This window comes from Uranotaenia lowii, chromosome 2, assembly GCF_029784155.1.
Source record: "Uranotaenia lowii strain MFRU-FL chromosome 2, ASM2978415v1, whole genome shotgun sequence".
Classification (NCBI taxonomy): Eukaryota; Metazoa; Arthropoda; class Insecta; order Diptera; family Culicidae; genus Uranotaenia; species Uranotaenia lowii.
The window spans coordinates 265,943,549-265,961,746 of NC_073692.1; the positions used below are offsets into that span (position 1 = coordinate 265,943,549).

Below are 18,198 nucleotides of genomic sequence, written 5' to 3' on the forward strand. Positions count from 1 at the left end.
AATTGGAAAAAGAGTTATATCGAAAGGGATACTCTTAAGAACTTGCAATTAGCAAGTGTGCCAGCTACCAGCTAAAGAAACCAACCAGCGGCGTAGAGACAGGCCAAGGTGGTACTGGAGATCGAGGGCGGGAAGGCGGGATCCAAGAGGGTTACTCTCGGATGCTATACATGCGCTAATGTGCCAGACATGCGTAAACACGCTTCGGAAAAAAATCGGCCAGGCTATAACGTGTCACACTGAGGTTAAAAGCGTGAGTTAGCTTGAGATGCTTTTTTTTTGGTTTCGATCTCAGTTCAGAGTCAAGGTATTGACTTTCGGAACACCTCAACTTTTCTCTACTCTAGCTTCCCAATAAAAGCTATAAAATATCTTATCTGGTAGATACTCGGCTCAATTGAAGGCAATTGTTCTTTTTAGTGATGATTTGTCTCGAGATTCATTTATTGGAAAATCGACATTAGCCTCCCAATGATCCAAGGCATATTATCTGTAAACATTTTTTCAAACGGGGAGCTGACAACAACATAAACGCATCAATTTGTCAAGAATGAAACATCTGTTCCGAGCGACAAAACGACCGATAAACTGCACTTTTCGTTTGCAATTATTCAGTTGCATACCTACGTACAAATATGTATGCCCAGCTCAATGGATCTCAGCATAGCAAATAAATGGCTATCATCACCATCATACGTATGTGCTCAATTCAGAGTGAAGTTATAAATCCAAAATGTAGACAATAAGCTTGGAGGATTGGTGATCTTTCAGTGGTTGAATTCTAGTCTCTAACAAGCAGTTGCTCCATGATAATAGGACCAGGTTTTGTGGGGTAGCACTTCTGGAATCTTGGGACTTGTCATAGAATTCCTTCCAGCCAGCTTATAGTTAGCCACATCCCAACTCCTAACAGCTCAGTCGATGGCACATCGTTATTTTGTGGTTTGGTGTCATGCAAAATTTAAAAGCAGGTTTTTCACAACACTTTGCTCGTTTATTCTGTTACGAATTTTGATCTCCTTAGGTTGCATCTATACTTTTTTTTTTTAAAGTTTAAGCTATTTAAATGTTCGTTACCAATTAAACAACTTAGTAAGAGAGAATGATTCAAATCTACTCTTCAAATAATTTAGTCATTCAGACGCTGGACTTCACTTTAAATAGTAAAAACAAGCTAAACAAACGTCATGCAGGTAATTTTATTTTATACATTCCAAAATCATAAATTTAATTTAAAATCACTCGAGCTGAGCCAGTCTAGCGAGACAGGTTGACGAAGCTCCATAAATCTCGGCAATTTAATGTGCTATAATTTACACCCGCTTTTTGATAGTTGAACTCGATGTTCGTATGTATGTCACCGTCAATGAGCGGTTGTGTGCACAGATTGATGAATTATTATGACCCGTTGTAATTTTATGAAATGTGGTTACGGGTTTGGCTTTTCACGTATCACTGCATCTGAACAGACGCAAATTACAGATGCATTGCATAGGTAAATACACTTCCGATAGGCAGTGCTTCAAATAAAAATAAATTTTCAATTGTTGGCTTTCAACGATTTAACTGTTATGGGTTATTTGTTTTTAAAGCACTTTTAATTTATTCAAATCATTGATAAATGAGAATTGGTAATCTTTGTCTGTAATAAAGCTAATCAAGGGCAGTTTGAAAAAGTTTATATAATAATTAAATTGAAATTATTTTTTAATGCTTCCAGAATATTTTTTTTTTCCTTTAAACCTTTTTTTCCTGATATATTTCGATTGCTAAAAAAACTTTAAACAGGTCTAAATGGTGTGTACATCAAGCAAAAAATACGATTTTCACCTTTTTTTTTAAATATATAGGTATAAACTGATTTTATCATTACTTTTGATGCTGTAATATCGTTGAATTACAAAATCAAACCCAGTATCTAGAGAAAAATAATCATACATAAAAACGAGTGATTTAAATACTCACGCGTAAATGGCTAGCAGGAACTTTCGTTGATGTGTTCGCACTCGGCCCGGATTGACGCGTTTCACTAGGCGGGTGTGCTTGTAGATGAGCCAGGTTTCCCGAAGAACGTTGGCAGCGGCATTTTTCAACTGGAAAACAGAGATAGAAAACATCGATTTAAAATATAACACATCTTTTTTTTTTTTCTTTAACTGAAAGTTTTTACTTCAAGTGATTATTCACTGTCTCAGACAGTGTTATTCTGCCTTTCCTAAGATTAGTATCTCTTCTATAAATAGTGGTTCTTCAATATAATTTAGAAAATTTTGCATTACTCTTACAATAAAAAAATCCTAACTACTACCATTTTTAACCGTTTTTGTTAAATAACCTCATAAATTCATTGAAATTTCATTTTTTATGTGAAGATCTTGTCTAAAACCGTCAATGAAATAAATTTTTCCAAAATGTTATTTTTGATCGATTGTTCGATCATTAACTCACAAAAATCTGCAATATTGAATGTCAGATGATCGATGCAAAAGTATGTCAGTATATTCTTATTTATAGAAATGGAGGCGTTTTCTTTGTAACACCATCACGTATGAATGGTCGGTCGGAATGAAGTGAAATTTGGTATCCGAGGGTTTTTCGGGCCAGAGATGGTTTGTATAATAGTTTCGAGATTATTACTTTTTATGGAAGGGGGCTTCATACAAAATCAACTAGAAACGCAACAAAACTCGAACAACTTGAAGACGATTTTTCATGAAAACTGATTCACGAGTACGAAGAAGGTTAAGAACTGTAAACATTTTCCAACGATTTATTAAATAATGGGTAAAACGAAGTTTACCGGGTCATCTAGTATCAGTATATAACAGTATGCAAAACAATATTTTAAGTCAGGGTGAGCAACCTTTTGAAGCAACGGGCCACTTTTAATTTGAAATTCTTTCGGCGCATTAAAATAAAATTTAGGTAATAATAGTTGGTAGAGCTTTACGTAATTTTTTCAACGACAAATTGACAACAAAACACTGTAAAAGGATCAGGCCCGTGCGAAGGACCCGTCCATTTGCTAGAAAATAAATTTTTAGCAGTCTAGTTTACAAATTTGAAATCATTTTTTCAGAAACAGCAGAAATACAGTGCGAATTAAATTTCGAATAAAACCAGAATTTAAAAGAAATCAAAACTCAATTGAAAAATAGATGTCAGACTTCCATCCATCGTTGAGAGTTTGTAGTTTGTAAAAGTTTGATAAAAGTGATTCTTTGAGTTTTCAATAAGAAACTGATAGAATTGTAAATATGGAATTCCCAGTTTTGTTAAATATTGAAAGCACGAAGCATATACTAATTTTTTTTACATTGCACATAAAAGCTTTGCTTTACAGCTGCTACTTCGAATCTTTTCCAGAACTTTGCATAAATTGTTTTAAAAAGATGATTGATTCAAGAAATATGATTAAAAATAATAAAAAAAACAGTCCTTCATTATTCATTTTTGAGAGCGATTTTTAAGCACTGAATATTTTGTCATCGTCTTTTGGCATATTGATTCTAAGGACAAAATGTAGAAATTATATTTTTCGTACAAATAATTCAGATTTATAGGATTCCAAGATGATTATCTTTTCCAAACATAAAAATTCAGGATGAGAAACCAAAGACAAACATATTATAAATAGTAACATTTTAAAAAAAGTCTGAAAAATTCGGTAAAACTAAAAAAAACGATTCTTTAAAATTTGGTAAACTTATTTGGAAATAAAATCTAAATATGAAAATGGAGCAGATTAGTTTTTAAACAATTCAGAAGAAACTTTTAAATAAATATATTTTGACATTTTAAAAACTTATTCAAAGAATTGATTACTCAAGAAAGCTGCATTTTGGAACCTACGATTTGAAAAAAATGGTAGGTAGATTTTAGCGTCCTGAACTCTAATCTTTTGTCAGATTTTGTCTGTCACTTCTAGTTTTGGAAAAATGATGTTTATGAGTTTTAAAATGAAGTTAAGTTGAATTTTGAGTGATATCAATTATTGATACTTGATGAACTTCTCTTCATAAGATCTTCATTAAATAAATCAAACTGAACCTTAATTTAGTTATTATACTTATTTAATTAGGGAATACTGTTACAGATTTTATTGCACTCAATAAATTTTTTAAATCCTGCAAAACGGTTTGATGTTTTCTTTAAAAGATTATCTAAAATTCAATCTAGTCAAACTCTTTTTTTAAAAATCGTAAAAACTCCCGTATTCTACAAAACGAAGGGAAGTAAACAAATAGTAATTATCTTTAAATTTTTCCACACAATAAGAAAGTTGATTGTTAGTGAAATACCTTTATTTTAAATTTTAAAGGTTTTGCCAAAAATTGCAGGAATTTTTCAAATGATTTACTTATTTTCAAAGGTTATTTTAAAACTAAAAGCTGATAGAAAAAAAACTTATTGAATATTTGAATTAAGGGCTCCCAAATTAATCATAATAAAAAAAGTTCTTGATTTCTTTGCATCTTGGAAAAATGTGAATTTTGTGGCTTTGTGTAATTTATCAAAACCCTTTTCAACGTGAATATTTAATTTTAGCAAAAATTTGTAACGACATAAACAATTTTTGAATAATCAACGATATTGGTAATAAAGTAATGGATGCTAGGTTTTAGATTTTATTTTTGCTTATTCTATTGATCATTGTGAGTATTCAACACCTGTCACATAGCTATAAATTTTTGATGTGTCAAATAATAATTGTTATTCGAATTTGAATTTTGAAGTTAAAATGATTGGTTACAAATTCTGAACTTATTTTTTTACACTTCTTGAAATAAGCCCATTCTTAAGGTTGGATTGTTGTGTGTCAAGATTTGAGTTTTAATACCAAAGGTTTATAAAATCGCAACTCTAAATTTACAATAGAAACATAAGTTTCAATTCATGAAGGTCATATAATGTCTTCCGCCGGAGGCGAGCCAATTTTCTGATATGTTTGTTTAAACTTATTTTTGAACACCTTTTGGGCTGAAAAAAATTCTGGATACTAAAGTAAATTCATTTTTTGACCTGAAAATTTTACTTGAAAAAATATCCATGGGGGGGGGGGTGTTAAACCCCTAAACCCCCCCCCCCCGTTCGCACGGCCTTGAAAAGAATAAATAAAACGAATCCATGTACTAGTATAAACTTTTTTTTTAATTGAAGGTGATTAAATCAGCCGAACTTTAATAGGTTCATCACTAAATCTTGATCATTATACAATAATTCAAATGTTATTATTTATCTGAAATATTTAGTGAATATTCCTTTTTTACAAAGAGGAAACGTCATTTACTTCCCTTTTGTTTATTTAAAACTAAAAATTGTGAAAGTCTGTCTATGGTTCATAAAAAGATTTGAACCATTTTCTGGGAAAAACCCTTTTTCTTTCGAACCAATGCGATGGTATTTTCCATCATCACTTCCCTTTAAAATTTTCATGGAGCTTAACCATAGCTATTTATTTCTGTGCGTATTTTCGAAAAGTTTTTCTACAATTTATTTAAATTTTGTCGTGAACCTCATTTTTGTTTCTATAAAGGCGTTTTTTTAATTTGAAGTTCCGTATGAAACTATTGCATTGAAATGTTGAGCAAGGTTTCAAAATTAAGAAAAAAGGTTACTTTGACGGACTTTTAACCAGATTTGTCAATGTTACAGTTTACATTTTCGATTCTAGAATTTTTTACAGATTTCATAAATTTTATTAATTTTATCGAGATACCTCTGGGCTAGGTTTTCTAAGGCTAAATCATGAAAATCTTATGACTTTGGTAATGCTTATTTTGAAATAAAAGGACTCAATTTGATCAGTGTTTGGTATGATTTGCTTTGAAATTTTTGAAAATAGCATCACACATAACACAATCATTCATTTTTTTATCAGTTCTAGTTTTGAAGATCACTTTAAAAAATTGGTAAAAAAAATAGTTATTCAATTTGATTACTTTTTTAACGAAACTGTAAAATACAAACACTTATATACTCAATGATCAACTTCCCATTTAACCATTAGTAATTTTGAATTCTGAGAAAAAAAGTTATGGAAGTTTTCTTTTTTTCCAAAGCTAAAAAATGGAAATTTTGAAGAAATTTTAAAGAAAAATTAAACTAAATTGAATCATTGATAGTTTTTAAACCGTTTGCCAAATCATTTCGCAGTCTTCAACAAAGTTGTTGTATGAATTAAAATATTCAATATCCAATATTCAATAACCTTCTTCAATGATGTCAGAAGAAGTTGTAATCTTATTTTTCATAAATCTATAAATTGTAGAATTTAATTTATTGGAAGCGTTGGAAGCGGTTTTGGCTGTGTGGTGGCGGCTTATAGAATACTACCACTGGGATACTGGTCCACGTCGTAAAAGGCGACTTATCCAGTACTTCCCATATGCGTTAGTCATTCTTCAAATGCGACTATCACATTGGGAGGGGGGAACCTTGGCTTGGTTTCAAGTCAAGTTTCTTCAGGGAGGATTCACCAATTGTGCTTATTGCTATTAATGCGCATGCACGAGTTGTATTCTCCTAAATTTTGTAAACACCCGCTTCAAGGTGGTTCTGTGCCTGCGGGCCCCAAAGTGGGGGTAGGAGGGTGTATAATAATCCTATCTTAAGCAGAACTTTGTTAAGGTCTGCACTATAGCCAGGCACTGGTGCAAAGGGCCGTATTTTTCCTGGCAACTCGTGGGATTCAGATTATACACACGATTTTAAAATTTTCATCCTGTATGGGATACCCCGCTTCATGCGTCGATATGAAGGTGCAGAGGTTCTTGTGTGTGATGGAAATATGTGTGGAATTCTTTGATAGAAATTCTTTCTATTAAGGTTGCACAGATAAATCTGCAGCACAAAAGAACCGCTACACTTAACTTATGTCGTTTAATCCTTAATGGAACTGCATCAATCGCCTTGGTCCAAGAACCCTATTTCCGAAATGGAACTTTTTACTTAGGGAATTTGCTCAAACCAAACTTTACTGTGTTCAGTGTAATTGGAATGACTAATGCCCGAATAATGCCTCGTGCATGTATATTGATAAACAATTCTTTAAATGCAACACTTATACCCAATCTAACAACAAGAGATATTTGCGTCGTTCAGGTTTCGCTGCCTGATAGAAAATACGTATACTGTTCAGCATACTCACCATATGAAAAATCATCCCCTACGGATGATTTAAAAAATGTCATTTCATTCTGTGAATCACAAAATATACCGCTTGTAATTGGCTGTGATGCCAATGCCCATCATTTTGTATGGGGTAGCTCAGATATCAATCTGAGAGGCTTAAATTTTATGGAATATTTAAGCAGCACTGATTTAGAAATTCTAAATGTAGGAAATAAACCAACTTTTGTTAGGTGTGACAGAGAAGAGGTGATTGACATCACACTTTGTTCTAGAACAATTTCTCAGGAAATTTCAAATTGGCATGTGCCTAACGAAGAATCGATTTCTGACCACAGGTTTATCTATTTTGAACACTCAGGTGAGTTTTTAGAAACAATTACATTCAGAAACCCAAGAACAACTGATTGGGACCTATATTTGGAGCATCTTGCTACTAAATTTCATGGATATACACCTGAAATTACTACTCCTTCTGAGTTGGATGAAGTGGTTGCAAAAACCACCGAAATTATTTTAAATTCTTATGAAGAAGCGTGTCCCTTACGAACGTTGAAATTCAACAAAAACAGTACACCATGGTGGAACTCAAATCTCAGTAAATTACGAAAAAACTGCAGACGCTCTTGGAACCGAAGGCGCACGGAAGGTTTTGATGCGTTCAAGTTGGCTCGCAGAGCTTACCGGAAAGCAACAAGAGCTGCCGAACGCTCAAGTTGGCATAGCTACTGCACAAACATTTCAGGCTTGCACGAAGCAAGTAGGTTAAATAAAGTCTTAGCCAAATCAAAAGATTATCAGGTTTCATACCTTAAAACCCTTAGTGGTGATTATACATCAAACGACGAAGAAACATTAAGTTGTCTATTCAATACTCACTTTCCAGGATGTGTTGATCAAGATTCATCGATAGAGCCTGAGTTCTTTTCTGGAAATCTAGATTCCTTGCATTTTGCTCGGAAAATAGTTACTACAGAATCGATCAAATGGGCAATCGATGGTTTTGCTCAATACAAATCTCCTGGAAGTGACGGTTTATTTCCAGTTTTGCTTCAAAAAGGTTTCGATCATTTCAAACACATATTAAGAAAAATAATGATAAGCAGTTTTGCTCATGGATATATTCCTAAACTTTGGCGGCAGATAGCCGTGAAATTTATCCCTAAAGGGGGACGATCATCATACAACGAAGGCAAAAGCTTTCGTCCTATTAGTCTAAGTTCATTTCTATTAAAAGCACTTGAACGTTTAATTGATCATCATATCAGGCAAGAATGCCTTGTCCAACATCCGCTTAATGCGACACAACATGCATACCAAACAGGAAAATCAACATTAACTCTTCTGCACAACGTAGTACATAATATTGAAAATAGTTTTTCACAGAAAGAATCATGTCTAGGAGCATTTCTAGACATAGAAGGAGCATTTGATAATGTCTCGTTTACATCAATAATGGATGCGGCACTACTTCATGAAGTGCCTAGTGTTATAACTAACTGGATTAGCGCAATGCTAAGTAACAGGAATCTTCATTCGTCTTTAAGACAGGCTTCAATAACAAAAGTTAGCACACGTGGTTGCCCACAGGGAGGTGTACTATCACCTCTTTTGTGGAACCTAGTTGCAGGCTTGTTGAGAAAACTCAATGACCGTGGAATACCAACCTATGGATTCGCAGATGATTATCTTGTGCTGGTAAGAGGTTTGTGCATAAGCACATTATTTGATATAATGCAACAAGCTCTGCGCTCTGTTGAACGATGGTGTTCTCATGTAGAACTGTCAGTAAATCCTCTAAAAACTAATATTGTATTATTTACTAAAAAACGTATCACCCGCGGGGTGCGCCCTCTGCTGTTTTATGGTTCCGAAATCACCGTGTCTAATCAAGTTAAATATTTGGGTGTCATTCTTGACTCCAAATTAAACTGGTCTGATCACATCGAATTCAGAATCAAAAAAGCATGCATGGCCTTCGGGCAATGCCGACGTGCAATCGGAAAAAACTGGGGACTCAAACCCAAACATATTAACTGGATTTACTCCACAATAGTAAGACCAATTCTGGCCTATGGGTGTCTAGTGTGGTGGCAGAAAGGAGAAGTTGCAACAGTTCGGACTAAACTAAATCACCTTCAAAGAATGTGTCTTTTGGGGATGTCCGGATCGTTCACTACAACTCCTACTGCAGCACTAGAGGCTCTGTTTTCTATCAAACCTCTACACTTGTTCCTAAAACAGGAAGCCTTCTCATGTGCTTTTCGTCTACAGGCAGTTGGTCTCTGGCTGTCAGGAAATATCGAAAGATCATCGAGTCATACAAATGTGTGGCCTGAATTAGTTAGATTAAACAAGTTTAATCTAGCGCCAAACGATTTAACACTCTCGAGTAGTTTTCCCTACATGGGGTTTAAAGTCAAATTTCCTTCTCCTCAAGAATGGTTATCAGGTTTCGTAGAGGACCAAATGTCCTCTCATATTGTATTCTATACTGACGGTTCATTATCAAACGGCCGTGCAGGTGCAGGAATTTACTGTCACGAGTTGAACATAGAATATGCTCAACCTCTAGGAAAATATTGTACAGTCTTTCAGGCTGAGCTATATGCTATTATGTATGGAGTGCAAATTGCACTTCAAAAGAAGATTATGTTCAGAACAATTTATTTCTGTTCAGATAGCCAAGCAGCTATCAAATCACTCAGTTCTTCCAGTTCTAGATCAAAACTGGTAATCGCATGCCGGAAAGCAATCGAAGAACTTGCTGAAGGCAATGGATTAAACCTTCTATGGGTACCCGGACATAAGGGAATTTTTGGAAACAAATGCGCCGACGAACTCGCTAGAGCTGGGTCGGAAAAGGAATTTTACGGACCAGAGCCGGCTGTCCCAATATCACCATGTTGGTTCAGAAACCAAATTCAAACTTGGTCCTTTAACCAGCATGAACGATACTGGGAAGAGTTGGACACTTGTCGTCAAACTAAATTATTTTTAGAAAAACCATCTCCAATCATATCGAGTTACTTATTAACTTTAAATAAATCTCATTGCAGCATCTTGATCAGAGCACTCTCCGGTCATTGTAAACTCAACTATCACATGCACAACATTCAGCGTGCTGAATCTCCAGTATGTGGTAGTTGTGAATCAGATGTGGAAGATCCCTTCCATCTTATATGTAACTGTCCCTCATTTGCCAGACTACGTTTTCGTACTCTGGGATCTTACGCTTTAAGCGAATCTGAGTTTAAGAAATTAAACTTAAAAAACATTCTATCATTCCTTACCGAATGTAGAAAAGAGCTTTAATGCTAATAATCCCTAGTGGAAAGGCTTTATGCCATCTTAAATAGATTGAATTTATTTCTTCCTTTTATAGGTTTTTCAGGTTTCTCAGGTAAATGATGAAATCTTGGATAAAAAAAAGGCTAGGCACAATTTTCCCGTATGTTTGGATAACGTGCCGCTATTAAGCCTACCCCCATTCTGATACCTGATACCTGAAGTTGTTGTATGAATTAAAATATTCAATATCCAATATTCAATAACCTTCTTCAATGATGTCAGAAGAAGTTGTAATCTTATTTTTCATAAAATCTATAAATTGTAGAATTCAATTTATTGAAAGCGTTGATACAAGAATATCTTGGCAATATTTGAGTTCATGATTGAATGAAGGGTAGTATGTAAATAGGTTGAAACCGAGCTTTTCGTTTTTATGTAGATTTATTTGTCAGTTATGAAAAATGTACGCAGTTTTAGCCGAATAGAGTAAAGTGGGGCAAGAGTACGCAGGAGGATAGAGTACGCACTAGGCTTTTACAGTAAACGACAACACTGAAACTAGCAACACTGTACCGGTTTGACAGGTCATCGAGTCAGCTGATCATACGTGTTTTTGTTTGTGGTTTGGTTCGCGCACGTCGGAGAAATGTGGTAAGTTTAAGTTTTTCCAATTTTTATGTAATTTTATGCGTATTTGGAAACATTATAACGCTTCGTGGAAATTCGCTAATCAAATCTGCATATGTGACAAAGGACACATAATTAATATAGATTAAATCTGTGGAACACTCATGCCAGGATATGATCGGAATATTTAGCACTTTTAGCTTTTTTCACAAATGGTCGTAGGGATCAAGAGTACGCAGATTTGGTGGGGCAAGAGTACGCGTTGTTTTCCTTCGTCTTTTTGATACCATTTGGAAAGCTAACCCAAAGAATAATCATGTTTTCAATAATCAGGACGTACAAATGGAAAATCAGCCGGAAGATTTGCTCTCCGGAGATGCTGGAAAACTCCAGGCAGCGGTTGAAGGACGGAGAATCGAAGCGCCGGATTGCTGAAAGCCTCGGGATTCTGGAATCAACATTGCGTAAACGCCTCAAGAAAGTAATCAACAGAAGATATTTTTGTATTGAATTGTGAATAACAATCATTTTTCTCGACCAGAGATTCGGTGCTGGATTATCAGTTTCATGAAGAAACATCGTTTGTCCTTGCGAACACCACAGCAGACAAGCCTTGCTCGAATGATGGGCTTCAACAGAGAGCAGGTTAACGTCTTTTTCAGAAACCTAGCTGAATTGATGACGAAGTACAATTTCTCGGCTAAGCGTATCATGAACATGGACGAGACACAGGCATGTCCTCTGTTTCAAATTGTGCGCCGAAGGTTGTCTCCAGTTCATCGAAAAAGGCGGTGGGCAAGGTTAGTTCAGCGGAAAGAGGTGAAATAACATTCCTCCAGAGGTGACGATTACATTCCTCCAGCCTTGATCTTCAAACGGAAGCGTGAGAAACCGGAACTGATGGACGGTGCTCCGAAAGATTCAATGATGATGGTGTCAGACAGCGGTAATATGAACGGTGAGCTATTTTTCGAATGGATTAAACATTTCCAAAAATTTGCCAAAGCATCGGTGGATAATCCAGTTCTGCTGATTCTGGATAACCACAGTTCTCATTTGAACCTGAAAGCAGTGTTTTTTTGTCGTGAAAACGGGATTCACATGCTTTCGATCCCCCTCCTCAAAGCAGCCATAAACTACAACCATTGGATCGCTGCTTCTTCAATGCTTTGAAGACTTCATTTTCGGATGAATGCAGCAATTGGTTGACCGCCCATCCAGGAAGAGTGATTACTGATTACACAATACCAAATAGCACGGCTATTCGGTTCTACATTAGGGTGTCCCAAAATTGCATTAGTTCTGGGAATCTGGGGGCTCACCCTCCAAATGGTAGATCAGGATGTGCCGAACAAACTTTTGTATGGAGCTGACTAAAAAAAATCATGTCTAGAGGTTCCGCAAGCGCGATCTTTAAAAAAAGTCCACTTTCAAAAGATTTGATTTTAAATAAATTCTGGGTCCAAAAATTTTCATAAAATTTATATATTTTATATTTTTTTAATTTTGTTTGAGTTAAAAACTACACGTAAAAAATACAAAATGAACCAAATTTGTATAAAAAGGTAAAACAAGCAAGCTATTTTCAAGAAAAAAAAAGTTTTTGGTCCAAAAATTTTGAATTCAACTGACCAAAATGTGTACCAAATGTAGAATATTTTTGATACCAATGCTATCAAAAGATGCGGATTTTTGTGCACTTAAACTTTGCTGAACAAAACATGTGGTTTGTATCAACGTGTGAACAGCTATTCATGATGTGATGCTTAACAAAAATAACAATTTAGGATATTTTTTATTTAATTTATCAAATTTGTCTTAATAAATACCTACTTTAAAATCAAAATACTTGCAAAAAAAGACTTTGATGGTTTAAAGGTGTCATCAGAAGGCCATATGCCAAATTTGAGCAGAATCGGACAACAGGAAGGGGTTGCACTGAATCTCAAGTGGGAAAGGGATTCTGAGACATAGTGTTCTAAAGAAGCATAAAAAACTGGTTTTTCATCATGCATTTTTGTCTTTACCAATCGATTGCTTGATTATAAAGGTTTTATTAAAATTTCAATTAAGACTAACATTTCACTTGAAGACTGCAACTCGATTGGACTTAAAACAAAAAAGTTATGGCTGTTCCAAGATTGTATTTTTGTGGCAAATTGTCGTTTAACACACAATGAGTACTTTTTACTCATTGAGTTTTACAGGACAATTTGTAACCAAAATACAATCTTTGAACAGCCATAACTTTTTTGTTTTAAGTCCAATCGAGTTGCAGTCTTCAGGTGAAATGTTAGTCTTAATTGAAATTTTAATAAAACCTTCATAATCAAGCAATCGATTGGTAAAGACAAAAATGTATGATGAAAAACCAGTTTTTTATGCTTCTTTAGAACACTATGTCTCAGAATCCCTTTCCCACTTGAGATTCAGTGCAACCCCTTCCTGTTGTCCGATTCTGCTCAAATTCGGCATATGGCCTTTTGATGACTCCTTTAAACCATCAAAGTCTTTTTTTGCAAGTATTTTGATTTTAAAGTAGGTATTTATTGGGACAAATTTGATAAATTAAATAAAAAATATCCTAAATTGTTATTTTTGTTAAGCATTACATCGTGAATAGCTGTTCACACGTTGATACAAACCACATGTTTTGTTCAGCAAAGTTTAAGTGCACAAAAATCCGCATCTTTTGATGGCATTGGTATCAAAAATATTCTACGCTTGGTACACATTTTGGTCAGTTGAATTCAAAACTTTTGAACCAAAAAATTTTTTTTCCTTGAAAATAGCTTGCTAGTTTTACATTTTGATAATAATTTGGTTCATTTTGTATTTTTTACGTGTAGTTTTTAACTCAAACAAAATTAAAAAAATATAAAATATATAAATTTTATGAAAATTTTTGGACCCAGAATTTATTTAAAATCAAATCTTTTGAAAGTGGACTTTTTTTAAAGATCGCGCTTGCGGAACCTCTAAACATGATTTTTTTTAGTCAGCTCCATACAAAAGTTTGTTCGGCACATCCTGATCTACCATTTGGAGGGTGAGCCCCCAGATTCCCAGAACTAATGCAATTTTGGGACACCCTATTCTACATACGAGAAATGTGACACAAAGAAAAATGCTGACAACGCTTTCGAGGTTTGCGGAATTGTACCGATGAACGCTGGAATATACACTGACAAGGATTTTGAACCAAGGACAAGGATTTCGAACTCTCTTTGAAGAAATACAATAAGTACACAACTAAGTGCTTAATCTTGCCCCACTTTACACTTAGGCTTACAGACTGAATGGACAACATAATATTAACATTTAACATCCAGTACCGAAATGGGAATAGAAACCATGCCTCAGTTGGTCCAAATTGCCGTGTCATCAAGCTAACTACACGGTCACCGAGACGTAATAGATTAATTTTACACAAAACTGATCACCGAAACTAGAAGTGATTGACAAAATCTGTGAAATGTTTTGAATTAGGGACGCCAAACTCTTACAAAATCAATTGAATCATAGGCACCAAAAACACTGTTCCGCTGTGTAATCGTTACAAACTTTTTGGTTTGAATAACAGAATCAAAGATATTGTTTTTTTTCAAGAAATCAGAATTTCGCTGAGTTTTGTCAATGAGAACACAACTTTCCTTAATTCTGTCATTAATCAAGAACAAAAACAATTCACTTTATCATACATTTTTAACTTGCTTGAAACTAAAAATAAAGATTCAATTTACTACTATAATACGTTTTTCGAATAAACTCAATAAAAAGCTGAAATCCTACAAAAAAGTCAACAATCTGGATGATTATGGGTCAAATGCAACTGCAAAAAAAAAAATGACGTGCATATCAAGTTATTGATTTCTTTTAGTTTAGTTGGGATATGTATTTCATTATAATCACCAATCTATCGTAGAAAAAAAATCATGAAATAAATTTAATTTGAGATAACCTTCGCGGGCCGCACGAACAAGTCTCGAGGGCCGCGGGTTGCTCACCCCTGTTTTAAGTTGATGTTATATAGTCCGAGATATTTGGATTTATATGTTAGAACTTTTATTCTTTATCAAAAATTTTATTTGTTGAGCATAATTCGATTATTGTTTTTACTCATTTTTTTTTAGATTTTATTTGCGGATTCAGTGCCCGATTTTGCGTTAGAAACAATGGCCAATCAGTGAAGTTTTGATTGTCTCTAAAAATTTTGTAAACTAGTGTTATTTTCTGAGCTTCCATTCTTGAAAACTCACCAACGTGTCCTCATGAAACCATTCTCAAAAAATAAAATAAAATAAATCCATGCCACACGTAAATTATCCATCCAACCCTTCCAGCACGTCAGGAAACGAACTTCGTTAGCAAAAGATATACGTGATCCCATAACCAATCCACACCTCTTTGAGGTTTGAGGTTTGCTCGGGATGAGGTTTTACTCCAGTGATTTTATGGCCGCAAACGCCATGCAAGGACGAGACGCACGAGAGCTTTTGCGGACCGATACTTCTGCACACAAAAATTAATTGGTTACGCTCCGTTAGATGCAAGTTTCAATTTAATCCTTTTTGCGGTTGATTGGTACAAATGAGCTCAACAATAATGTAGGGCGAACTCAACCACCATGATATGACTTTGGCCAGACCAAGGCTGCCGAAAAGTTTTCGAAATGGGTAGTTAGAAGCTGCCAGACGGACGGATTTGTTAGCTTTAGGTCTTATTTTGGACCATCGGAAAAAGGGTCGTGGCAGGTTTCCCAACTTTCTTTGATAGTTTGTGGGATCGACACTAAGTACCCTAACTGTTGCTGAACCAAAGCAAACAGAATGTAAACATTCTAGCTTCTAACTTTAGGTATCCGTCACCTATAAGAATTCGTGTTTTGAAGACAACATTTTCATTGATTACTCATATCGAACGAATTATTTATCGATCAAAATTGGTATCAGGCACGTTTTTTTTACGAATTTCAGAACACCCGAGCCTACTATTATCGGCTTTCACACAATCCAACAAGGTGTCAGATTTTACATCGGGGTGTAAAAAAAAGTGATTGCTGGTTGTAAACAAAATTTTCGATTCAAGTCCACAGTTAGTCCTGTAATCATCGGATGGAGGTATAGAATGTCCTGAGTGTTTACCATCCTAAATTTGTGTACCGGCTCATTCCCCACCCGTTCGTTTTTGGTAAGCCCAGTGATGAAAATCGGTTCTGAATGTGCAGACGGAAGTATTCAAGTGTGCTGATGCTTATGGTGAACGCCCCAGAGAACCAGTTTGATTGATTGTCATGCTTCACCCGGTTTGAGAGGGATGTATGCAGAAGTAGATCTAGGGATGAGATAGGTATGTACAATGTTTTTGAATCCTTTTAAAATGCCGAATTTTGCTGAATTCTGTTACATGGAAATTAAGCATTTCGAGGGGAGTACTCCTAAATCTTAGTTCATTTAGAAATGGGATACTTTCTTTTGCTGGTATCTGATTGTAGTGATCGGACATGCAAAATTTTAATAGCGTTGAATTGCCTGTAAAAAGTACTATCGTGCATAATTTGGGTGGGGTGGGGGGTGGGGGGAGGGGGGCTGTTTTAAAATTTTATTAAATCATGTTTTTATACGATTATTAATTATTAAATTCTTAACATTAACAGTTTTTTGTATTAAAACGTCCCTTTTAAAATACGTCCTTAAATCTTAAAATGTAAAGTTTAATTGATAAAATGAAGCTTTAAGTTACAAAATAAAGAAATTACTCTCATCAATGGTTGATATTTTTGGTAGATTTGACTTATTTGATTTGTGTAAAGAATATGTTTTTAACCTTCCAAAGCTGTTCGGGTCAATATGACCCGAAAACAGAAAAACAGTTTGAATTTGATAATATAAAATCAGAAGCCCCGAATGAGGTTAATCTCATTTCAAATTTATTATTCAGATTCAGAAGTTTAATTGATAAAATGAAGCCTTAAGTTGCAAAATAAAGAAATTACTCTCATCAATGGTTGATATTTTTGGTAGATTTGACTTATTTGATTTGTGTGAAGAATATGTTTTTAACCCTCCAAAGCTGTTCGGGTCAATATTCCCCGTTCCTGCGGCCATGTCTTTCGACATACATTTTTTAGAAGTAATTGAAGTTGAAAAAATGTTATTTGATGCGCCAGTTGATGGTATTCCTTAAGAATTAATTTGATCCGTGTATTTTTCATTTTTGTTTACATATTCATTTGGACTATATTTCGTATCGTTCAATAAATCGTAGGTACTGAAAAATTAATCCATCAAGCTGAGAAAATCAAATAAACTATCTTTACACTAAGTCGAGTTAGGGTCGGTTTTTAACTTTCCAGGTCCTGAGATCTAAAAACGTTTGGCTTTGGTTAAAAAATCTTCCGTTTTTTATGTCGATTTTCAAAGTTAGGTTTTTATGAGTGAATATTTACTTTTAAGTTTGTATGAGAAAACTAAAAGTTTTGTCCTGAAAACGAGTACGATTGTTCTTCCTATTCGGAACTTTGCAACTCATTATTAATTTATTCAATTTCTTTCAAATTATCAATTTATTTTCAAACATTCAAAAAAATTGTGCATAGTTCCATCTTTTTCACCAAAATATACCAAACCACCGCACAATGGGGAAAAAAGTGTACAAACCGCGAAGAAATTCAATATCTTTCGTGCTACATGACCCAAATCTATGGAAATATACTTTCCTTTTGTGAAAATTTCCGGAGAATCGATTGGACATAGTTTCAAACGCCGCACAAGCTTACGAACGGAGATATAGTGCCTTTTTAACCCCTAATTCCCCTATATTTTGTAAACATTCCAGAAAAACACTGATTCGAACCAGAGAATTTTGAACGAAAACAGACCTATCGTGTGTAATTTTTCCTGAGGAATCGAATGAAGGCTGTTCTGGCCTCCGCACGCTTCAGAAAATGGAGTTATGGCTGTTTTTACCCTCAATTCCCCTATATTTTTCAATTATTTCAGAAAAAAGCAAATTCGAACTTGAAAATTTGGAACCAAATGGGTTGTATTTTGTGTGATTTTTTCCGAGAAATCGAATGAATGCTGTTTGAGCCCCCGCACGCTTTGGAAAATGGAGTTATGGCTGTTTTACCCTAAATTCCCCTCAATT

At 34.7% G+C, this 18,198-nt stretch overlaps 1 protein-coding gene across 16 annotated transcripts in view; it reads right to left on the reverse strand.

The window, feature by feature from the left end:
* Positions 1–18,198, reverse strand: part of LOC129749058 (small conductance calcium-activated potassium channel protein) — a 759,751-nt gene that overhangs the window by 11,544 nt on the left and 730,009 nt on the right. For all 16 annotated transcript variants that reach the window (XM_055743901.1, XM_055743886.1, XM_055743888.1 and 13 more), the window contains one exon: positions 1,966–2,093. In XM_055743901.1, coding sequence (XP_055599876.1) covers positions 1,966–2,093 — 128 coding nt within the window. The remainder of the gene's footprint in view (positions 1–1,965; positions 2,094–18,198) is intronic.